At 34.3% G+C, this 21630-nt stretch overlaps 1 protein-coding gene across 2 annotated transcripts in view; it reads left to right on the top strand.

The window, feature by feature from the left end:
* Positions 1-21630, top strand: part of Gpc5 (glypican 5) — a 1301425-nt gene that overhangs the window by 258809 nt on the left and 1020986 nt on the right. For both annotated transcript variants that reach the window (XM_015484160.2, XM_048800753.1), the window contains exon 4: positions 6794-6927. In XM_015484160.2, the coding sequence (XP_015339646.1) occupies positions 6794-6927 (134 nt within the window). The remainder of the gene's footprint in view (positions 1-6793; positions 6928-21630) is intronic.

The raw sequence follows: 21630 nt of genomic DNA, 5'->3' as shown, positions 1-21630 counted from the left end.
CTGATAGGGAAGAGAATATTTAAATTGTTCTCTGAATCGTCATTTGATTATATCCAAGAAACGAGGCAGTTGAGAAGAAAATTTAACAATTCATTTAAATAAATGTGTATTAGCTATGTTGGGGGCATGTTTATATCTGAGAACTGAAAAAAATACAACCAAAGAAAATATTTCCTCTTCTTCACTCCAGACTGCTATAGACAAATCCTATTGGGGATGTACACAACAAATGCTTGCAAGATTGATGAATAACCTCAAGTTGAGAGATCAAGGGCAGCTTAATTTCACAGATTATATTTTAACTGGACCTTGAAAGATGGTAATATTTAGGAAGATAAAAAAGAGGAAAAGGACAGAGATGGAAAAGTACAGGGAAACTCTGGAGACCATAAGTAACACAATGTAGCTGAAACGGAGGTTGTTTAAAGTGGAGTGCTGGGAAATTTGGAGATTCAGCTGTAAATTGACATGAAATACTTTGCTTTGTACTCATTAGCACATGGGAGGAATCACCAAAGGCTTTGCATCAGAGAAGAATGATCAGAACTGTGCTTTAGGAAGATTAATCTATTTAATGTTATAATTTCAGTTTCTCCCAGTAGAATAACCTCCTTGAGAGCAGGTTTAGTGCTGTTGTCCCACCTCTTAGAATACGGCCCTACAAATAACAGTCATTCAATTTATTGATCAGCATTGTAATCTGTGTTTAAACAAGAACCAAAATCCATGTCTGGCTCTGGGTCCTCAGAACTTGCTAAACTAATATGTCCCTATAACTGAAATTAAGGGATATAAGAAGGAAAGAAGGTAGGAAGGAAGAACAGTAAGGAAGGAAAAAGGGGGAAGTAAGAAGTAAGGCAGGGAATGAGAGAGGAAACATTGAAGCCCTTGGTCATTTTCCATATCTATTCCTGAGAACAAGGCAGTTTAGACAGGAGAAAGCAGCCTTTTCAGACTCTACAAATCACTTATTAGTTGGTTTTTCCATTTCTCATTTGATCACAAAGGCTTTGTAGCATGAGTCTGGTAGTTTTATATAAAGACTGGATTTTTATGAAGATTTCATGCAGATGAACATATGTCACTTCAGCTTACAAGTTGGATTTTTCTTTAAGAGTCCTGAACTAAATGATTTTGAATGAACCCATACATAAATTTAATTAATGATGATTAATAGGATTGAAATGCAGAAGCTCCCTCTGGTGGTTTAATTTGTAACTATACAAAAACAGTGCAGAATGAAGACACTGCTCATAGTGGGCCCAGAGATGATTGAAATATTCTTCTTGCCTCCCTGTCCTCCTTCTTTTCCCTACCTCTCCCTTCTTCTTCTAATGTGAAATGTAATTATGAGTTAGAATGGGGACCTTTAAAATGATAGTTAGCAGAAACAATTGTGGAGAAGCAACTTCTGGAAAATTAAAAGGAAATAAAGAGGACAAAGAGAAGCCAACAGCCCAAGCCTAGATATTCTGTGCTTCCAAGTGAACATTTTTAAAATGAGTTTTCTGTACTCTTAGATAACTGCAATGTAAACATATCTCTAGTCCTTGCAAAGTGGAAATAGCGGGTGTTTCCCTCTTTGTTAAACTTTAACCCAGCTTTATTTTCTTGTCCTGAAAAACTGGTCACTTTACACCAGTTTGGGATTCTCCAATTGATAGCATATTTAAAAAGTGGTATTATGGTTGTAATTTTTTTTTATCTTTTTCAAATTGTGCAGTTATTTGTACCTTGAATTTCTACGAATCATGCACATTATTTGGATGGTGTAGGTTTCATAGTTTTAGGTCATGATTACATAATCACTTATTTTCTCACTTCTATTGATTCAAACAGCTAATGCTCTTTCTTTCTCTTCCTCCATGTTTTTTGGTTTTGTGTTTTTTTTTTGCAGAGAGGAAGTACTGCCTGTGATGTTCCATCTGAACTTTTTACATTCTACATACATTTTGTAATTTCATCTGTTTTCATGAGTTTAACTATTGATTCCTTGCACATGATTCTGTACATAAACTTGCTTTTTATCTCTAATTCATCATTTAGAACTGCCTTTTAGAAATTTCCTCATGGGGGCCTGTGGTTCTGGCTCAGTGATAGAGTACTTGCCTAGCATGTGTGAGGCCCTGGTTTCTATTCTCAGTACCACCTATAAATAAATAAAGGTCCATCAACAACTAATAAAGTATTTTTAAAAAAGAAATTTCCTCTTGAGTATAGTTCTAAAAAGGAATTAACCACCCATACCAAGGCACAGATATACCCAATACTTTTACATATCAATTATCGGCTCTAACCCGAAAGAATGATCTGGTTACATTGTATAAAACTACCAATAGCTTTAGTTTTTCCTTTTTCAACTCATAAACGGAACCAACCAGAAGCCAAATTCCATTCATCCGGCTCATCAAAGGGCTTTTTCTTCCCCTTCCTCTGATTCCACTGGTTCTTGCTGAGTTTATTCTGATATTCTCTTATATATGGGAATGGTCTCCTTGTTGGGTGCCATGACTGCCAAATCTTTCTAACATAGGCTTTGACAATTCCAGTTCTTTGTTCATTAATTCGTAATATGTTATCATAGTCTGTAAAATGAAGTCTAAATCTAATGAACCTGGCACTTAACCAGTGTCCCTCTTTTGCTTCCAGGTCTGGCTCAACTTACTTTTTTCCTAAATTTATTTTTATTGAATAAAAAAATAAGGTCATGGATTTTATCTCTGTCTGGGAAAGTTAACAGATTTTTGCTCTTGACAAATTGCTTCTAAAAATCATAAAGGTACTGAACATGAGAAAATAAAATCCAGTCACTCTTACATTCAAGGTGCTGGAGAGTGTGCCTTTGCCTCAGCCTCTGAACCAAATTGCTCAATAATCACACATAGCATATCTGTAATTGTTGACTGTCAATTTGTAATATTCTAAACTTATTTCCTTTTTCAACTTGTATTTTTAATAATATACACTTTAAAATAGCATTGTGAAAGATTCCTAGTCTCTGCAGATGAAAGTGAGATGAAAAATAAATTAGTTTGGTCCTTACAAAACTTTTTAGAATTATCAGTAGAAAACTTTGAGTATCTGAAGATTTGAATCGTACTAAGCGAACAGACACAGGGATGCAGTAATGAAAGATAAGTTTATATTCTGTATGTGGTGCCAAGATTACTTTGAGAATGGGGAAGCCAGCTAAGTGACAAGGAGTTGTTGAAGCAAATACTTGGAGTGGGAGAAGTGATATGGGTTAGAAGCAACTAAGAGAGTCATTTCAAGGTGAGATGGGAACTTGAAAATCAGTGGGAAGTCAGAGATGGAACTTCAAGCAGGAGTTGATAAGCATTAGGGAGGAAAACAATTATTTTTGAGACATGTAAGACTGATTGCAGTGGAGAATGGTAGAGACCAGGGAAGAGAATAAGGAAGAAATTGCAGTATAAGTCAAAGATGAAAAATTGTCAATGTAAGTGTGAAGGTTTTTTCAATAGCAAGAAGGAACTTGTATTGAAATATGCCACCCAAATTGGCTCACCTCAGGGGAGCTAAGGTGACAGGCTAATGTGCTGGTAACAGATGGTTTTCCATTCCCTTTCAATAAAGTGTGAAGCTAGACTCCCTGATAGTAAGTCAACAAATATAAGGGTTTTGAAATTCATTTGTATTTATTGGAATCTGCTATACATGCTTGTATCTTTTGATACAATCAAAGATACCTTGAGTCCTTGGTTTGCACATTCTCTTGTATTTGTAAGCAAAAATTGCAAAGGTTATGATAAGTATAAAGACCCTGTGAGGCTGGCATTTTACAGCTCTCCACTGGCTTACCTAGGAAACATTCAATAACAGACATGGTTTTAGGTTCAACGTGGGAGGGGCAGGGTGAGATAAGATTTCTCTTAACTTGTGACTGCTAAGTGATCTACTTTCTTGAGTTTCAAAGATGGGAAAACAGATTCATAGAAGTTCCGTAACTTACTGCAGTCTCCATGGCTAGTCATATTTGGATGATGATTGCAGATTCTGTTTTCTTTTCTCTCTGCTCCAAAATATCCTTCCAGATATCTTACTCTGGACATTTCCACTATCAACTTATATCATCTTCCCTTCTTTCTTATTACTAGGAGTTGTTGACAATGGAGATTCTCTATTTAGAACCTTGCTAATGTATTTATACTCTTCTCTCACTAGTTTTTAGTCTCTGGGATTGGAAATTGAGTCTTTTAACACCTTAGCCTTTATGTTGCCCTTACTTTTCACTTAAAGTCATTTGTCAAAGCATGTTGATTTTACTTCTATCTAAAAGGCATGACTGTCACTAGTGTATTTCAGAACTAAAATATCTCTCCTTTGGAATGCTCAAGGAATCTGTAAATGGTTTAGTAGTTTTCTTTCCTTTCTTTCTTTTTTCTTTTCTCTTTCTCTCCAGTATTGCCTGATGCACTTGCTAAAAACCTGCTTTGGTATTTTACTTTTCCATTTGGCAGCCAGCAGTTGCCTTTGTCTAATAAAGACATCTTCTTAGTCTGGTATTCATTGATCAGTTTTCAACTATCCTTAAAAAGAATTTTCCTTTAATATTACCTCCATGACCCCTTCTTACAAGAAAAGAAATTTTTTAACCATTTTCTAGATCCAACCCGTGTATTCTTGTACTTCCATCTCAGGATTTTTTCTCTTTTATCATATTCTTTGTTCATTATCCAAATCAGTCTCCTAGAGCTACTGTCTTTCCCTCCTTGGCATCTGTGGTATCTGCTTCTTCCTTTTCATCTTCTGCCACATTGGGCCCTAGCATTTCTCTGCTGGCCTGGCCCTCACTCTCCACATTGCTGTCATGATGATTTTTCTCTTGTGGCAGTCTTCATTTCCTTCCTTGGAAACTTGGCTACAGTCCATGTGTTGAAGCAAGTCCTTGAGCTTGGCATTCAACTCATATCATGGCATTTTCAAATCTTTCACACCACTCTTCCTTCTTTCTTGACTGTATGGTGTACTTTTTTTTTCTAGATGTGCAGCTTAAGTTGTTGCATATATGTTCGTTATTCTACTCTTTTCTGAAATTTTTGCCCCTGTTTTTTCTACCTCACAAATTGCTAGTTTATCCTTTAACTTGTTCAGACATGACTTTCTGAAGCATTTTCCTGAGTACCCCCAAATAGAGTTAATATACCTATTTTCTATGTAAGTGTTAGAATGTTACTGACTTTCATGTAATTCTACAGTTGCTATCATGCAATGATACAATGGTTGTTTTGCATGTGGGACTTCTATTTTAAGTGTGTGTTCATATTTTCATCTCTAGTACTTAACATAATGTGCTATGAGAAATATTTATTAATAACTAGGTTGAATTAAAAGGAACCTCAGCATATCCAGATCCAACAGATACTCCAGATCTTTCTTTGGGTATTCACTTAGTGTGTCTCCTCTTATATCAACCCCAACTGGGAAGGATCCCATCTTCCTCTAATCCAGAACATATTGTAAACTCCATTTTTTTTGGGGGGGGGGGGCTGGGTGGGAGGCAGGTACCAGGTATTGAATTCAAGGGCACTCAACCACTGAGCCACATCCCCAACCCATTTTTTGTATTTTTATTTAGAGACAGGGTCTCACTTAGTTGCTTGGCATCTCACTGTTACTGAGGCTGGCTTTGAACTCTCAATCCTCCTGCCTTAGCCTCCAGAGCTGCTGGGACTACAGGCCTGTGCCACCATGCCTGGCTCCAAATTTTTGACACATGCTACTTGGGTTTTAATGATTGTGAATACCTTTTTTCTTCTAGACTCTATGCACTGTTTGGAGAAAATTTAATTACCTTTTATTTCAGATCATTTAATATATGAGCTTTGCAAATATTAGAAAAAATATGGGTGAAATAAATGAATAAGTTTATAACTCTTGGAAAATCAAAGAAATTTAAAACTTTAGAGAAGTTTAGAATAATCTCTTTCATTATACATATCAGATAATCAGATTCAGAGATTCTGTCATTTTTTAAGGTCTTAGCATCAAGGAAAGAAAATTCAACAAGAAATAGTTTCCTGGTTTCAAGGCAATGATTTTATGTATTATCTAGTTATGCTGCTCTGGATCTTCACGTATATAAGTTATATGAATCTTTTTGATACATTACATGGTAAATTAATTACTTAATTTTTTACAGTGGTAATTATGTAAATTATACAAATATATTTGCTAGTTTAGAATTTTTAAAAACAGTAAATTTTCCACTTGGGTAAATTTTCAAAAGACTATAATAACACTCTGGAAATCACAACAGATGAAGAGAGAAGATATAGAATGATTATAAAATGAGATATTTATATTAAATATACTTACATTTCTGAAAAAAGACTATAAGAAGAAAACTACAAAGGTGTTTGCTTTTACCCTTAGTACTCATTTTAATAATTAGGGCATGTTCAGTAGCAAATTAGTTTGTTTTAAAATCAGTACAAGGATGTGATTATTCATATTCATAAATGTAAAACATAAATATTATCTATTCATTGAATGAAAAACAGTTCAGTTTATTAATTTAGTTCTTTAATTTTGCATATTTGCATATGCATACCGTAACCCATATAAATGTATCACCATGTATCATGGTTGCCATTTTCTGCATATAATTTGATTCCCTCTGTTTAAAAACTGACAAGTGGAATATGTATTATAGGTTAATATTGAAATACAAGCAAGAACATGTCATTGTTTGGGCCACTGTAAAACATTACATTCCCTGAAAAGTTGGAGGCTGATTTCTAACTGTCTTTTAATGTTTTCTCTTTAAAAGGTAAATAAGATTTGTGGCCATCCAGTAAGAACACCTACACAAAGCCCCCCTTGTTCTTTTGATCCTAGCAAGGAGAAGCATGGAATGAAGATCTCCACAAGGAATGGTGAAGAGACACTTGCCAACAGAAGAAAGTAAGACATTTGTTTTACAACCAGAAAGAGAAAAGAAAGTAAGCCATTCATTTTACAACAGAATAGAACGTATTCATTAAGTAGACCCAAATACAGTATAGAAGAAAAAAGATCAGCGTTCATTAACTTTGAAATTCAGTGGCTGTACCTGTCCCATTAATTTGGAAGACAGATTCAGCTTGTGAGACCAATAAAAAAGTTCCTACAGTAATGGAAATTATTCTATATTATAATATGCTAGGTCCAGACACACGGGTCTATTGTGCGTTTGAAATGTGGGTAGTGCAACTGGGGATTGAGTTTTTTATTTTACTTGTAAGCTGAATTCTGCATACAGCTAGTGGTGACCCTACTGGATAGTGTAAGACAGAATAAATTTAAATGATGTATTATTGGGTTCAGCATTATTGAATATTTAGCATCTCTTAGAAATAGTTGGATAGAAAAAAGTTTCCATACAGTTTACCTGGAATAGTGAAAACAGCTGTGTTTTGGTACAGAATGGTAAGAACTGAGCTGGGCTTGCTTCTAGAACTCACATTTCTAAGACCATGCCCATCATTACCTCACAAATTAAAGCCTTTATTAGTGTTCCTTTGCTAGATAATTGGTACTTAAGCTAAAAAATTCTTAAAACTGTCAGTAATTGTACTTGACTGTATACATATAGGCAAACAAAAATTGTGGGGGTGGCCATTGTTATGGACTGATTGCTTGTATTAATACTAGAATAAAGGCTATCCAATTCATGAATGGCAAGTAAAGTCCCATTAGTTCTTTAATTAAATCTGTTGTCAATTTGTCTTTGCCAATATTTTCAAGGGTAGTGTATAGTAAAGTACTTATATGTAATAGATACTTACAGAAACATAGGAAATAGGATGAGGAATGAAGAAAATACATAAATGAAGATAAAACAAATAAGGAAAGGAGTAGTCAGATAAATTAGGATACTATGGCAGGAATTTAGAAGGATGTTCAACTCATCCTTCTGTATCTGAGAAACAGATATGCTTGAGCATGAATGTATATTAAAACACACACTATAATTGAAAAGTGTTTTTTAAACTTATCTTTCCCTAAGTAAAAAAAAAAAAAAAGAAAGAAAAACAGTTAATATTCTCAGTTAAAATTTTCATGAAAACTGATGATACTCAATTTTTTCATTTCATGTTAATATTGTTTTTCATTGTAGTGTGTATTAAATATAGTTACCATACAGAGATAAAATAGAATTGGACAAGTATAGCTGTTGACTTGTTTGGATTTCCCACTATGACTCAATAATTAAAATTTTTAAAAATACATGAAAAATAGACAGAAATGAATTTCTAAATGACCATCTAGATCATTAACAAAATAACTGTGTAATTCATTAAAAAGTGAAGTAAAAAAAAAGTTTATGTATCCTTAGTTACTTTTAAAAAGTGAAGTTAAAAAAAGTTTATGTAACTCGAGTTAATTTTTATAAATTATTGTTAAATACATGTTAGTTTTTCTTAGGTATTCATTTTTTTAAATTTACTTTGGACAATTCTTATGAGAATACTACTAGCAGAAACTACTTTCTATAATTTAAACCAAGTCACAACTATTAAAAGAAGGACATGGAACAAAATAACTTAGTAGTTTTTATAGTTTAATATAGTTTCTGTGGTAGCCCAGAATACTCAATTACAAAATGTACCTATGACTTGGCCAGTGAAAATGAAGATAAAACTATATTATGTTGTCAAAAATTTTAAAATGCATTTTATAGAAATAAGTTGTAGCCTTTTCAAATTATATTTTTATAGTTTACTTTAGACTTAGTTTAAAATTTCTAGAATGATGGAATCCTAACTTTAAAAAAAATCATTTTAGGTCTTTTTCTTTCCCTAAATCATTTTAGGAAGAGTTTAATTTGTATAGCCTGGATGACATCAAAGAATTCTTTTCAATGTATGTTAATACAAATGTAGGAGTAGGAAAAATGGCTTCCCTCCACCCTCCAGGCTTTTGGGCTGAGGTGTGAATTAAATTGACATAAGACAGATCAACCAGAAAATCTATTTTAGTTATGTAGGTAGGCATTGAAGGTCCCCAAAATATATGAGACTCAAATTTGAGGCTCTTATGGGATAACATTTAGATCTACCAAAAGGCTTATGGATTCTTGGAGGTGGTGGAAATAAGTTGTGAGAGGGGGAGGGGAAAATGTATGGTGAATAGAGTTTGCTTTGTTTACTAATAATAATTTCCTTTATATATGTAATTTTTTTTTTTTTTACAGAGGGCAGCTTTTCAAAACTACTCCTGTATCTGCAGTTTCTCAAAATATCCAGCTTGAAGTAATTGATAGCTGAAGAGTTATAGTTTTGAGTGGCATGTTCTGGTCTCCCCCAGTCATGTTTTGATATTTTGGGATGGTATGTCATACACACAGTATAAACATTGTTGATTTATAAAGAATTTGACCAGCTTCCTTTCTTTTTGACTAGCCAACAGTGTGAAGTGATGATTAATCAACCAGTCTTTGTTATACAATTGGAATGTTTAGTCCATTTTTGTAGTCATAAATAATATTCAAGTTTTTCATAAGTGGTTTTGCTTAAGAGTATCATCTTGCTTTTTATCTTCCCTTTACTCTGTGTATTTCTCTTTATTCCTTCTTTCTTGCCTTCTTTTGAATTAAAATGACATTTATTATTTCTTATCCTTTCATAGCTTTTAGTTATGTATTTCTTTATTATTCTCTTAATGGTTACCATAGGATCACAATATGCATTTTCAATTTTTAATATTTTAAATAAGGACTTGTATCACTTCGTGGAGCAATAAAGCAATTTAGAACAGATTTACTCCATCATTCTTTTTCCGTCTTGTGTGGTTATATCAGCAAATATCTTACTTCTACTCAGGTTTTCACAACTCTTAGGACATTAGTTTTGTTCTTATTTTTAGATAGTCAATACTTACTTATAAATACTCACATTTTATTCTTTCTGGTGCTACCCCTCTCATTTCACGTGTTAATCTATAATCATTTTACTTTTACCTAGTATATCTCTCATTGATTTTGGTGGGGATGGAAAGGATTGAGGATTGAACATAGGGCCTTGAACATGCTAGGCAAATATGTTACCTCTGAATTAAACCCCAGCCTTCATTGATTGTTATTATCAATGAATTCTTTTAGTTTTTCCTTGTCTGTGCAATCTTCATTATTGCAAAATATTTTCTCTATGTGTAGCATTTAGAATGTTGTCAGTCTATCATTTTTAGACATAATTTCTAAGCCAACATTAAGTTCATCACATGACATTATGTGTAAGTAGTAGGGAAAGTTAAGGGGAACCAATTTAATAAGTGAGAGTCAAGGTAGTTGATACTGCTATTGCCCCACTCATGTGCCCTCTACCTGGCCATTTTCCTGACTGGCTGCTGTGTCCTGGCTGCTAACTCACTGCTTCTCTCTTCTCTGAGAAACTGTGTTGAACAAATCAGAGCCATCTGTATTTCTTATCTATTGCTACCAAATAAGTCATTATAAAATTTAGTGCTTAGTGCAACAATAAGAAATTATTATTCTATTTTCTGTGGGTTAGGAATTTGGGAGCTGGTCAGCAGTGGGGCTTTGGCTCAGTCTCTAGGGAGATTGCTGTGAAGAAGTCTCTGGGGCTTTGGTCATCTGCAGGCTGGAGTTATCTTTTCCCACAACAGTTCAGTGATGTGCCTGTTAGCAGTAGGACTCAGTTTCTTGCCAGGGTGAACTTCCCTAGAGCTTTCTGAGTGTTGTGACTGGCTTCCCTGAGGGCAAGGAATCTAAGAGAGAGCCAGGCAAGGGCTGTAATTTTATAATCTAGTCTCAGAAGCCACACTTTTTCATTTCTGCAACATCCCATAGGTTACACAGCTTAGCTCTTTTCACTGTTAGAAGGGGATACACATGGCATGAAGGGAAGATTGTTGTGGTCATCTTCAAGAGAGGCTACCACCCATCTTATCTACATTAAGGAGTAGGTAAACTCTCACCTACCTCACTTGTTTGTCAGCTGCTGACAGGCAATAACTGACAGGATGTGGTGATGTAAGAGGTTTGCTCCTTTCTTAAGATATTGAAATTAGTGCTTTAGCACTCCCTGTGATTTTTGGCTGAAACTCACATTTTCAGCTAAACTTTTTCTTCCCCACCCTCTCCTCTTTCCCTTACTCCCTTTCTCCAAAGAATTATCTATCTGATTCCAAATTCCTGTCTTGGGCACTGCTTCTAAGAAATCTGACCTAGAGATGTCTGAATTTGGAAAAGTAGCTAAAATAAATGCAGAATGAGTATAAACTAAGAATTTTAGTATCATAACTATAGATATTTCTTTCCATAGCACCAAATTCATAACTTTTTCTTTCCTCCCTCTTGCTCTTTTGCTCACTTTATAGAAAACTCTCTATTAGATACATGCTTTTCTTTTGTACTAACATTTGAAAATGAACAATTTTCTTATTAAAATATGTCCTTTTATAAGACTTGTGCTAAACAACTTCATAATGTATGTAAATCTTTCAGTTTGGAGAGAAGGGAACCAAACTGGAGTTGGATTGTTTTTGTTTTGGAGATGTGACTGTCCAGTTCAATCTTCCGTATTTTTTTTCTATATGCACAGTGCAGTCTAATTGAAGACTCTGGATTATTGATACATGCTACTTTCAGTAGTCTCCAGAGTTGAGCAAAGCAAGTAAGAGCTACTGCTCCTTTAAATAGCTAACAACACATCGCTATTTCCTCCTTTTGGGCAGAAACCAATCAGTACAGCTGTATGGGATATTGCACTCATATAGATGTCTAAACCATCCCAGGCAGAGGGATCTCCCTGTGGCAATTCCTGTTCTCTGCTTGATTTCTTGAAGTTAGCTGGTAAGAATAAGCTATTAGCAAGCTTAAATCGGTGATAATTAGCTGTACATTATTATTTCAAAGTGGTGTGGCTGTGCCAATTAAGTGGGTAATTAGGAAAACCCCAGGACAATAAATTAAGACAGAACCTCAACACAGGGCCCCATCTGTTCGCCACCAAGCATTCCAATTAGCCAGGCCTCTCACTGAAGAACACAGGATGAAGGGGATTGGTTACATTCATGGGTGTGTATTTGTTGGTAAGGACTGTCCTAGGTGCTTAATAAAAATAAGATAGTTTTAATACCAGGCAGAATTTTTGATGCCATGTTGGGGGGGAATTTTTAAAAAATATTGTATTTGTAATGTTTCAAACAAAATATAAATAGTTTATGGATCTTTTTCCCCAAAATTTCTCTTCAGAATTAATTGGAACATCATATCAGGCAATTCCATTTTATCCTAATGTGTTTATTAAATCATGATTTGAGTGAGAACTTTATCACTTGGAACATTAACAATTTTATTTATTGAGATTAAAAATTGAAGAGGACTCTCAAAATTGCAGAGTTTAAGAAGACAATGAGACAGGGCATCAAGAACAGTGAAATGATTAAATTGGGAGAACTTTAGTCTTATATTAAATAAGAGCACTTAATCCTATTTAGAATTATTGCTAAGATAGACAGAATAGTTTCATATAAAATTGGCTCACTTAAATACATGAGTTTATAGTTTCATAATCAAATCTTATCTATCAAAATACTTTATTAATGAAAACAAAATAAACTAATTTTTATTTTTTTAAAAAAAAATTTTGATATAGTACACTGGGTATATGTGTTTTTTTTAAACATAGTAATTAGTATTTATATATACTGGGTTTAATATGATATATCAAAAATGCAAATATTACTTCCATGGAAATATTCATAGGTCACAGAAAAATCAACTCTTTGAGAAAAATTTAATATCACTTATAGTAGTAAAGAAAGCAATTTACAATCTATTTCCTAAAGGAAGTTAGTGCTTCTTTGAGGTGCCAATGTTATTTATTACCTATAAGTTTAATTTACTAAAATAAAGGTCATGTTCCCTTCAGTGAGAAAATTTCTGTTTAATTTAAAACAGTGCTTGGTAGGTGGTGGTGGTAAGTGCTTCCAGGGCAGGGCAGGCCAAGACAAAGCTTTTAGACAGGCGCTGAGGGAACACAAGCTCCAAGGCAGGCCAGAGTCAAGACCTACATGAATAATGAAGATCAGGACCTGCAGGGGGTCAAAAACCAGGCACACAGGAAGAATGAATGCCAGAAGGCAGAGCAAACATATGGCAAAAGTTTAGGCTAGTTCTTAACATTTGGGGATCACATATCCCACTGAGAATGTGATAAAGCATTCCCAGGAAAAGAAAGTTCATAAACAAATGCATGCAGAATTGTGTTGCATTGGAAAACAATTTGCTCCTCCTGAAATGAACATTAAAAATAAGATATATATATTTTTTAAATTAATGAATTTGTTTTTATCTTCTATATATGTTTATGGAAAAATTCATGGCCATTTCATGAAATATCTTTAAACTAAACCCAAGTAATTCAACTAATATTAAATATTATTATCTTCTTCTGAAAGGAGTGACAGCTTTAACTGCTTGTTATAAAATATAAGCTAAAATTGTGATTGACCTTAGATGAGCCTATATGCACATAGTTTGGTATCCAACAGAATCCCACTTTGTGCTTTGATAGTGACAGGAACCAAAAATTGTAGAAATCTTTTGTAACTATCATTGGCTACAATTAGAACTTTAATAAGCTTGCTGGCTTAGATAAGGAGAGGCTTTTTTCAGGAAGCATGAGATTTATTGTAAATTCCTCAGTTTTCACCAGTGTTCCATAAGACTTTGGTCCTCCAGTTAAATTATGATGTTGGTAATACTGAGGCTGTCAACTTTAGGATAATGTGAGTAGAAGTAAATCTTCCTAAATTTTTCATTACTGAAAGATTAGTCAGATACGTATTTTCAAGCTCTAAGAAGAATGGTTTTTAAATTGGACAGTTTTCAAATGGGTTCTGCAAAATCCTATTTGTAAGTAGCAGTTTTGCCAGATGTAACAAGAGCTTTCAACAATGTTCATAATGGTGATTAAGGTTATCTCATTTAATGACTCAAAATATCTCTTCACTGTAGAAAACAAACTATGAATGAAGTTTTCCCCAAATAATATGCCTGAGAGTGTATTTTCCTCAAAAAAGGTGGGTGGGTGGGGGTTGGGGGGGATAGGAAAGCCAGTAAACATCTGCAGGATTGAAAAGAAATTAACATTTGGCTACCATTTTTTTTTCCTACTGAAATTCTCAAAGAGGTGAGGAGAATTCAAGGTACACGACATCGTGAAATTGATTATTTTTATGAGTATATAAAAATTATATCAGAATGTTTCATAGAATCTATGGGAGCTGATAAAACAAGATGTTAAGTGAAGCTTGTTCCTTTTACTAAAGTAGCCAAATTAATTGCATTGGAAGCATCATGGGTCCTTGATCTACATCAAGAGTATCAAGCACTGTCTTCCTCTTTTATTCTTTTGCATGTCAAAGAACATATCCAACATTTTAAATCTACCAGTGCCTTTGAAATATAGATTGTAAGTGGTAGATTTCCTGACCCTAAAGCCCATTTTTATATTAGAGTCCAGAGACACAGGTATTTGAACTAAAACAGAGAAAGTATCTGAAAATATGCATGAACAGTTCAAACCAGGTAAATATGTCCATCAATAAGATAAATTTTTGGATGCGCCCAAGCATACCTGATTATAAGAGCAAAATGAAAAAAGAAATAGGATAAATAAGTCCATTCATTATTAAAAAGAATATATTTTATTATTGTTTTTCTCATCCCAAGAGGAAATACTAAACATTGTACAAAATATGTTCCTGTTCCCTAAGTCATGAAGTTTAGTTTTAAAACATTCGTAGCCACAAAAAAATATCTTATTGTAAAAAAAAAAACTTTTGAGATTTTTACCTAAAATACTGAATTGCAGAATATAGGTTCTCAAGAACGATTCTTTGTATGAATGACATGCATGAAAATCAACACATTTGCAAATACCACATTCGACTTAACCTTCTTGCTGGTTTTGACTTAATCGTGAAAAAATAAAATCAATAGAATACTTCTTTAAGGTACTAGGATTGAGAAATTAATTGTGTATTTGAATTAAAATGAACAAAAATGTTATGAAGTAGAGTAATTATATCACATCTCTTTTAAAATACATGTCCAGTTTACTATTATCTGATATATTTTTTAATCTTGAACATGTGGTCTGGTATTTATTTAAAACAATAGGTTAAAGACTTTGTTTAAAGTCCTTTTTTTATGAAGAAAAGAGTCAGTTCTTAATTTTAAGGTACTTTTTTTTTTTTAGATCATGGAACAATGATATTAGAACAAGTTTTGAAAGCCTAGTTTTGGAAGTAGGTTGAAATCACCATAGAGAAGGATCCCTTCAGTTTTACTGGGACACTAAATGGTAAAATGTTGGGTTTGAAAAGCCTTTGAAGAGGGACGACTGGAAATATCCTAATTGTGCAGGTGGCTATGAACTTCTAGCTCAGGACTCGCATAAAATTACCAGAAAGTGCTAGAAATGAAGCACCTGTCAGAAATGAACTCTCTGCCAAGGATATCAAGGATATTAGTGAATTTCATGGGCTTCTTTCCATTTCTCTTTCCCATTATTTTCCCTCTTGCTCCTCAGCCTACCACCCATTCTTAACCCCTCAGCTATGCTGAGAAATCACAGTCAATCCTTTAATGAAGGAAAATCCTGTCATGTGAACAAGACTTCCTCTGAAGAAGGAAAAACCTGGAATCACTTAACCAGAAAAGAAAAAAAAAATTCTTCTCTCTGAAAATGGTGTCGAACCTTAGGTCACAGTTCCCATAATGAGCAGTGAGTTCAGGTGAGGTTCAGAAAGCAGACTTCATGAATTTCTCTTTCAGAACAAATACTTTTTTTTTCTTTTTAATCAAATATGAATGTAATATGTTTGAAACACATTTATGTTTGTGATAAATGTGCCTGGTGCCATATATTGCTCCCAGTGATGAATTCTCCTACTCCTCCCATCTCTCTGGGGCTAAGAAACTTGACTTCAACTCTCCCTATACCTCATCTAATTCCATAAATTTAATTATTTTCAAGCATTTACAATGGGGTCTGTTACTGCTATAGAATAGAAAGCTAAAAATATTTTGTCAAATAGAATAACTTAGGTAAGAATAAAGTTAAATGATTAAATATAGATTCAGAACTGCAAGAGAAAATAGCTCTTATCTAGAAACATGTAATTATATATTTCCTCTGCTGAGCAGGAGACTGACATTTTAAATGTCTACTGTTTGACAGCTGTGGTCAGACATCTCTACAGGGTTGAGCCTGCTCATTAGTGCCACATTAACCTTAACTTTGCCTCAGGCCATTAACTAGCAAACTGCACATTTGACCTTTGTTCTACAGATATTTTCAAACAGTGTGCTAGGCCCTGCTTTTAATTTGGGTTCTGTATTATGTGTGGACTGACTTTAGGAGTAGAAAAAAAAATCAATACATGTCATTAAATAAAGAAACATGTGGTCTGAGACATTCCATAGAGAAAAGCTCCATTTGAAAATAAGATTCTTCTCCAATATGTTTTAAGATAATTAGCCTTGGTCAAAGTTAGAAATAGTCTCTTTTGTATTATAGTCAATGGGGAAAAAAGGAGTGGAAGTACAGTATGTGACAATTTATAAATGTTTTAAATGAAACAAATTGCTACTAGTTGAGGCCATTAGATGGAGAGGTGTGCCTTTTGAAGATAGCTGTTTCCAGAAATGTCTTAGGAAGTATAACATAAAATCAAATGTAGATTATTGCCACATGCTTAAAGGAGAACATCTCCCTAGAAAATCAGCAAAGTTTGAGACTTACATGGTCACTACTCTTCAAAACATACATATGAGGAGTATACTAGTCTTATAAATAAAAACCCAAATTAGTTTAGTGAAATATCTTGTTAGACTATGTGACTGTTACCATATTCAGTTTATGACATAGTGTAACAGCTCTATAGACATATAGACCTGTGAGACCTATGTTTGTTAACTTGAAAGGAGTTCAGGATATGCTGTATAGTGAGAAAATTCCTGTTTTCTCCATGTATACAGATTGGTACCAAGTTTGCAAAACCAGGTCATCTATAAATCTCTGTCTCTTTATCTTTAGATCTTAGCTGTCTGTCTCCCCTGTCTGATTGCTTGTCAGTGTGCATGCAGAGAAAGCTGAGGAAGGACAAGCATCAGACTGTTGACATGGTTCCTTCAGGAAGAAGGGATGGAAATACTATGGAGAGACACATAATAACCTGCTCTTCATGCACTTTTAATTATTTTACCACTTGGTAGAAGATATGTAACTTTTAAATTAAAAATAAAGTTAATGATAATAGTAGAGCCAATTGGAAATGTTGCTTAGTTATACAGTAGTAACTGGGCAGTATTATGTCAACAGACCCAGAAAGGACAACTTCAGGGTGGGTTTCATTTCCTTATTTAATTTTTTACCATGTAATATGTCAGGAGACCTTTCTGGCATTGTTGGCCTCAAGGGCATGGGAAGCAATGAAGCAATAACTATGCTAGTCCATGTTTCTCCCTTGCCTTTAGTAAGCTCAGGGCAAACAAGGCTGCAGGCTATGAATGAGCAATTGTGCTGAAGCCTTTTTATTCTTTACTGTGCTAGCACAGTGCACAAAGATGGTCATTAGCCAGTGATTAGAATTTACCCCACTCCCTGCTTCCTGCATTGGGCATTTTAGATGAGTCACAATATATAGATCACTTCTGTCTGAACATACAGCATTCTGTAGACTTTGGCAAGAAGAGATTCATCTGTTTTCTATTGTAACAACCCAAGAACAAGTGTTTTTGTTAAAAAGGATAATTTACATGAAAATTTAAGGACAGGTGGAAATATTTTCTAAAGATATTGCTAAGATATATCATTTTAATTAATTAGCTAATTAATTAAATAAGATATGGAAGTCTGCGTTGACTAAATTCCTGACTAAATAATAACTAGTCAGAATTTTCTTTTTACTCCACTGATTTTCACTTTCCTAATTTATAAAATGAAAGGTTAAGCTAAATCATTGGTTTTGAAACTCAGCTCACATCAGGGTCCTGAAGGAAGCATTCACAAAACCCAAACTCTTGAATCATTCCCTAAATCAATGAATCTGAATGTCTGAGAGAAAAATCTAGGCATACAGTTTAAAATGTTTTCTTAGTGGTGATGTGCAACTAGGACAGAGAGCTGCTGGAGTGGATGATCATGGATGATCCCTTAGGGATTTAACTCTGTCTACATACATTACATCTATGATGTATTAATTATAATAGCTGTATCACACAGAGGTGCAACTAATGTGTCTCCACATGTTAATTTCAACATCACACGCGTACATGGACGCTGTCTTGAAGTAGAGTCTGACACAGCTTGCAATACTGCCTTTTAGATTTTTTTCTCCTCTTTTCTAATCAACACTCTAGGAAGGTCTCTAGTATTGTTCCACCATCTAGGAATAGCTCCACTAGTATTAAGTTTCAAAGTCATCTGTATTCTAAAGGTATCATAATTTTTAAAAAAAATATGTACTTTTGTAGGAACTTATAATTTTAGAGGTTGATAAAAACTAAGACTGCAAGAATTTGTATGTGTGTTGGGTACCAGCTATAATCCAAACCCTGGAGAAATGAGAACAATATGGCTCTTGCCTTGAGAGAATACATCTTCTACTCAGGAAGACAGACTCACATGTAAAGGAATAATAATATCAGAGAACAAGATGTGAGCGGACAAGTGCAGGTCGAGAAACAGGGATGAACCTCACAATGCTGCACAGGTTGGTCAGGGAAGAAGTTGGAGAGAAAGTGAGATTTAAGTGAGATCTTGAAGGATGGGTAGAAAGACAGAGTAGGAGGAGAAGGCAGTTCTGGATGGAGGAAACTGAGTGGGCTAAGCCTGGAAACAGGTTCAGTAAATACTGAGACATTTTATGAAATGTGTGTAATATGGTTTTTGCTGTAGTGTGTGGGGAGAAAGAAGGAGGACAAAACTATGGGCAAGGGGACCATCTGTTATACTTTTGCAAGCCCAAGTAAGAGTTTAAATTTTTATATGGATCTGACACACAGACTTCAAATAAATACTGAGACCAGGAACATTTTCCTCTTTTCCTTTAAATATTTTTAAACTATTACTCTCAATAATTATGTCTGATTTCTGTATTTCAAGAACAAAATGAAAAACTGTCACAAGTAGTACAGTTCTTGAAGGATAATTAGCTGGAACTTCTAATATCTCCCTGCATTTATTAGGCTCCCGATTTTAACTGGAAATATTCTCATGATTGTGGAAAAATAATTGTATGGTTGTAGTCACTCTTCTAGTACTTAATTTTAGAATCATCTTAAGAATGTAAGATTATATTCACTGAGACATTTCAGCTAAAACTGGGAAAGGAGTCATGTATGTAGTAAGATGAACATTGATTTGGGAAGAGAGGTATGAATTCTGGTAATAGACCAACATTAATTGGCTCTGTGGCAGTGGTTAAGGCTTTCAGTAGTCCTCTCTAGGACTACTAGTATTCTATTTCCTCTATTCTCTCTATATTGCACCAATTCAATTATTTTTTTTTCTACCTCTCATATAGATTTTTTTGGTCTTTAAATGCAACCATGGTTTGCAATGCTATGTTTAATTTCTGAGACCAAAATAATAAAAATATGTAAACACAGAATATAGTGTTCCAGAGTAGAATCTTCTTTCAATTTTTTATCTTCATAAATCTTAACATTCAGAGAATGTCTTCTCCTTATTTCTATCTCAGAGGAAATTTCTCCAAAGCTACACCTGTTTTCAGTAATCTTTCCTTTCTCTTTTCCTCTGAATTTATAATCTGGGCACAGTGGTGCACACCTGTAATCCCAGAAATCTGGGAGGCTAAGGTAGGAGGGTCATGCGATCAAGGCCAACCTGAGCAGTATAGCAAGACCCTGTCTTAAAAGAAAGAAATTTGCGATCAGTTATTTATTTTTCTGTTGTATCATTGTATCAATCAAGAGAGACTAAGTGATAATGCAATAACAAACTATTCCAAATCATCATTGGTTTAGGAAAAATACATTTCTCTGCACAGTCTGTGCCCATTTCAGATCTGCTGGAGTTACTAATGAAGCTTTCAGTGCTTACTCAGAATAACCAACAAGGTAGTTCTGAAACCACAAGCCATGAAAGAACGGGTACACCCAAAGCAAGTCCTGAGGCCACAGCTAAACTTCCAGGGGGTCAAATGCCCAGAAAGCAGAGAATTGGAGTATTTGGGAACAAGCTAATGACAATTGTTATCTTCGTTCCTCTATATACAAATATTTCCAATTTTCTCTTATGTTCAAGTAAGCACAATCATAAAAAATCTGCTGTAATTTTCCTTTTTGAGACTTGCTACCTCTAGTTTATCATCCTCTTTGAATGCTCATCACTCTCCAAATCTATATCTCCAAGTCTATGACTCTACTTCAAATGTTTTAATTATTTTATTAGTCATCTAGGGCTGCCATACTAAAATTCTAGAGGCTGAGTAGTTTAAATACCAAAACACATTGTCTCACAGTTGTGGAGGGTGAAGTTCAAGGTTAAAGTGTCAACAGGTTTGTTTTTTCCCCTGAGGTTTCTTTTCTTGGCTTCAGATGGACACCTTCTCCCTTTGTTTTCATAGGGCCTTTTCTTTGTTCATGTATATCCTCATATTTCTTTCTCTTCTTCCAAGGATGTGTAATGTGTAATGTCCTTATTCTGTGGATCATGCACGGTCAAAATGCATTCCATGTTAAGTTCCAAGGCCTCATCTTTGACAGCAAACCTCCACAACACCCGTGTCTCTTGTACCAGTAGCTGCAGCTTCATCTGTGCTTTTTTGAAATGGAGTATTTTGATCCCTACCATAGAACTATTAAATCTCAATGAGCCTATTGGCAAGATTCCCAGATCATGTTTACACATAGAAAATTTGAAAAGTAAGGTTCTACTTGATTTTTTTTTTAAACCTGAGTCTTCCAAAGAAATCTCAAACCAAACACATTGAGATTGGAAGGATTAATTCCATGATTTTTACTCACTGATTAATTTGATAACTATTTATTGGACTTACTCTATGTCATCTTCACTGCTCTAGAATCTATAGCTCTGAACAAACAAATACCCTTACCTCCTTGAATCTTTTATTCTAGAGCCAGGAGACATATAAGAAATAGTGAGGTATATTGAGCACATGTATTACATGATAGGTTAAAAAGTGACATGTGTCAAAGACAATGGAAATATTGAACAGGATGAGGGTAGGTGTAAGTGTAGTGTGGCCCACTGTGATATTCCCTTCCTCATTTTTAAACTTTATGTATGATACAATCATTGCTGCAGTCATCACAGGGGCAAAAATTAATTCAAATTTATTATAGAGTGCTTTCTTTACCTGCCAATTCTAGACTCCTAATGTCTTTTAAACATATAACTGTTCATGACATTCACTGGCAAGTTGTTTTCATGTTCTATTTTTCTCCCCTTGAATTTGGTTCATAGCCCGCAAAGTGACTTCACTACTTTTCTATTTCTACATTGTTCTGTGATGATGTCACTTTCTTCCTGAAAATCATTTATGAGTCTAACTTCCTTCTGAATAAGTCTAAAATACCTTATGATGATCAATAAGGCTGATTAA

Source organism: Marmota marmota, unplaced genomic scaffold (genome assembly GCF_001458135.2).
Source record: "Marmota marmota marmota unplaced genomic scaffold, marMar, whole genome shotgun sequence".
NCBI classification, from domain to species: domain Eukaryota; kingdom Metazoa; phylum Chordata; class Mammalia; order Rodentia; family Sciuridae; genus Marmota; species Marmota marmota.
The sequence above is the reverse complement of the archived record's forward strand: the minus strand, read 5'-3'. Positions and strand labels throughout refer to the sequence as shown.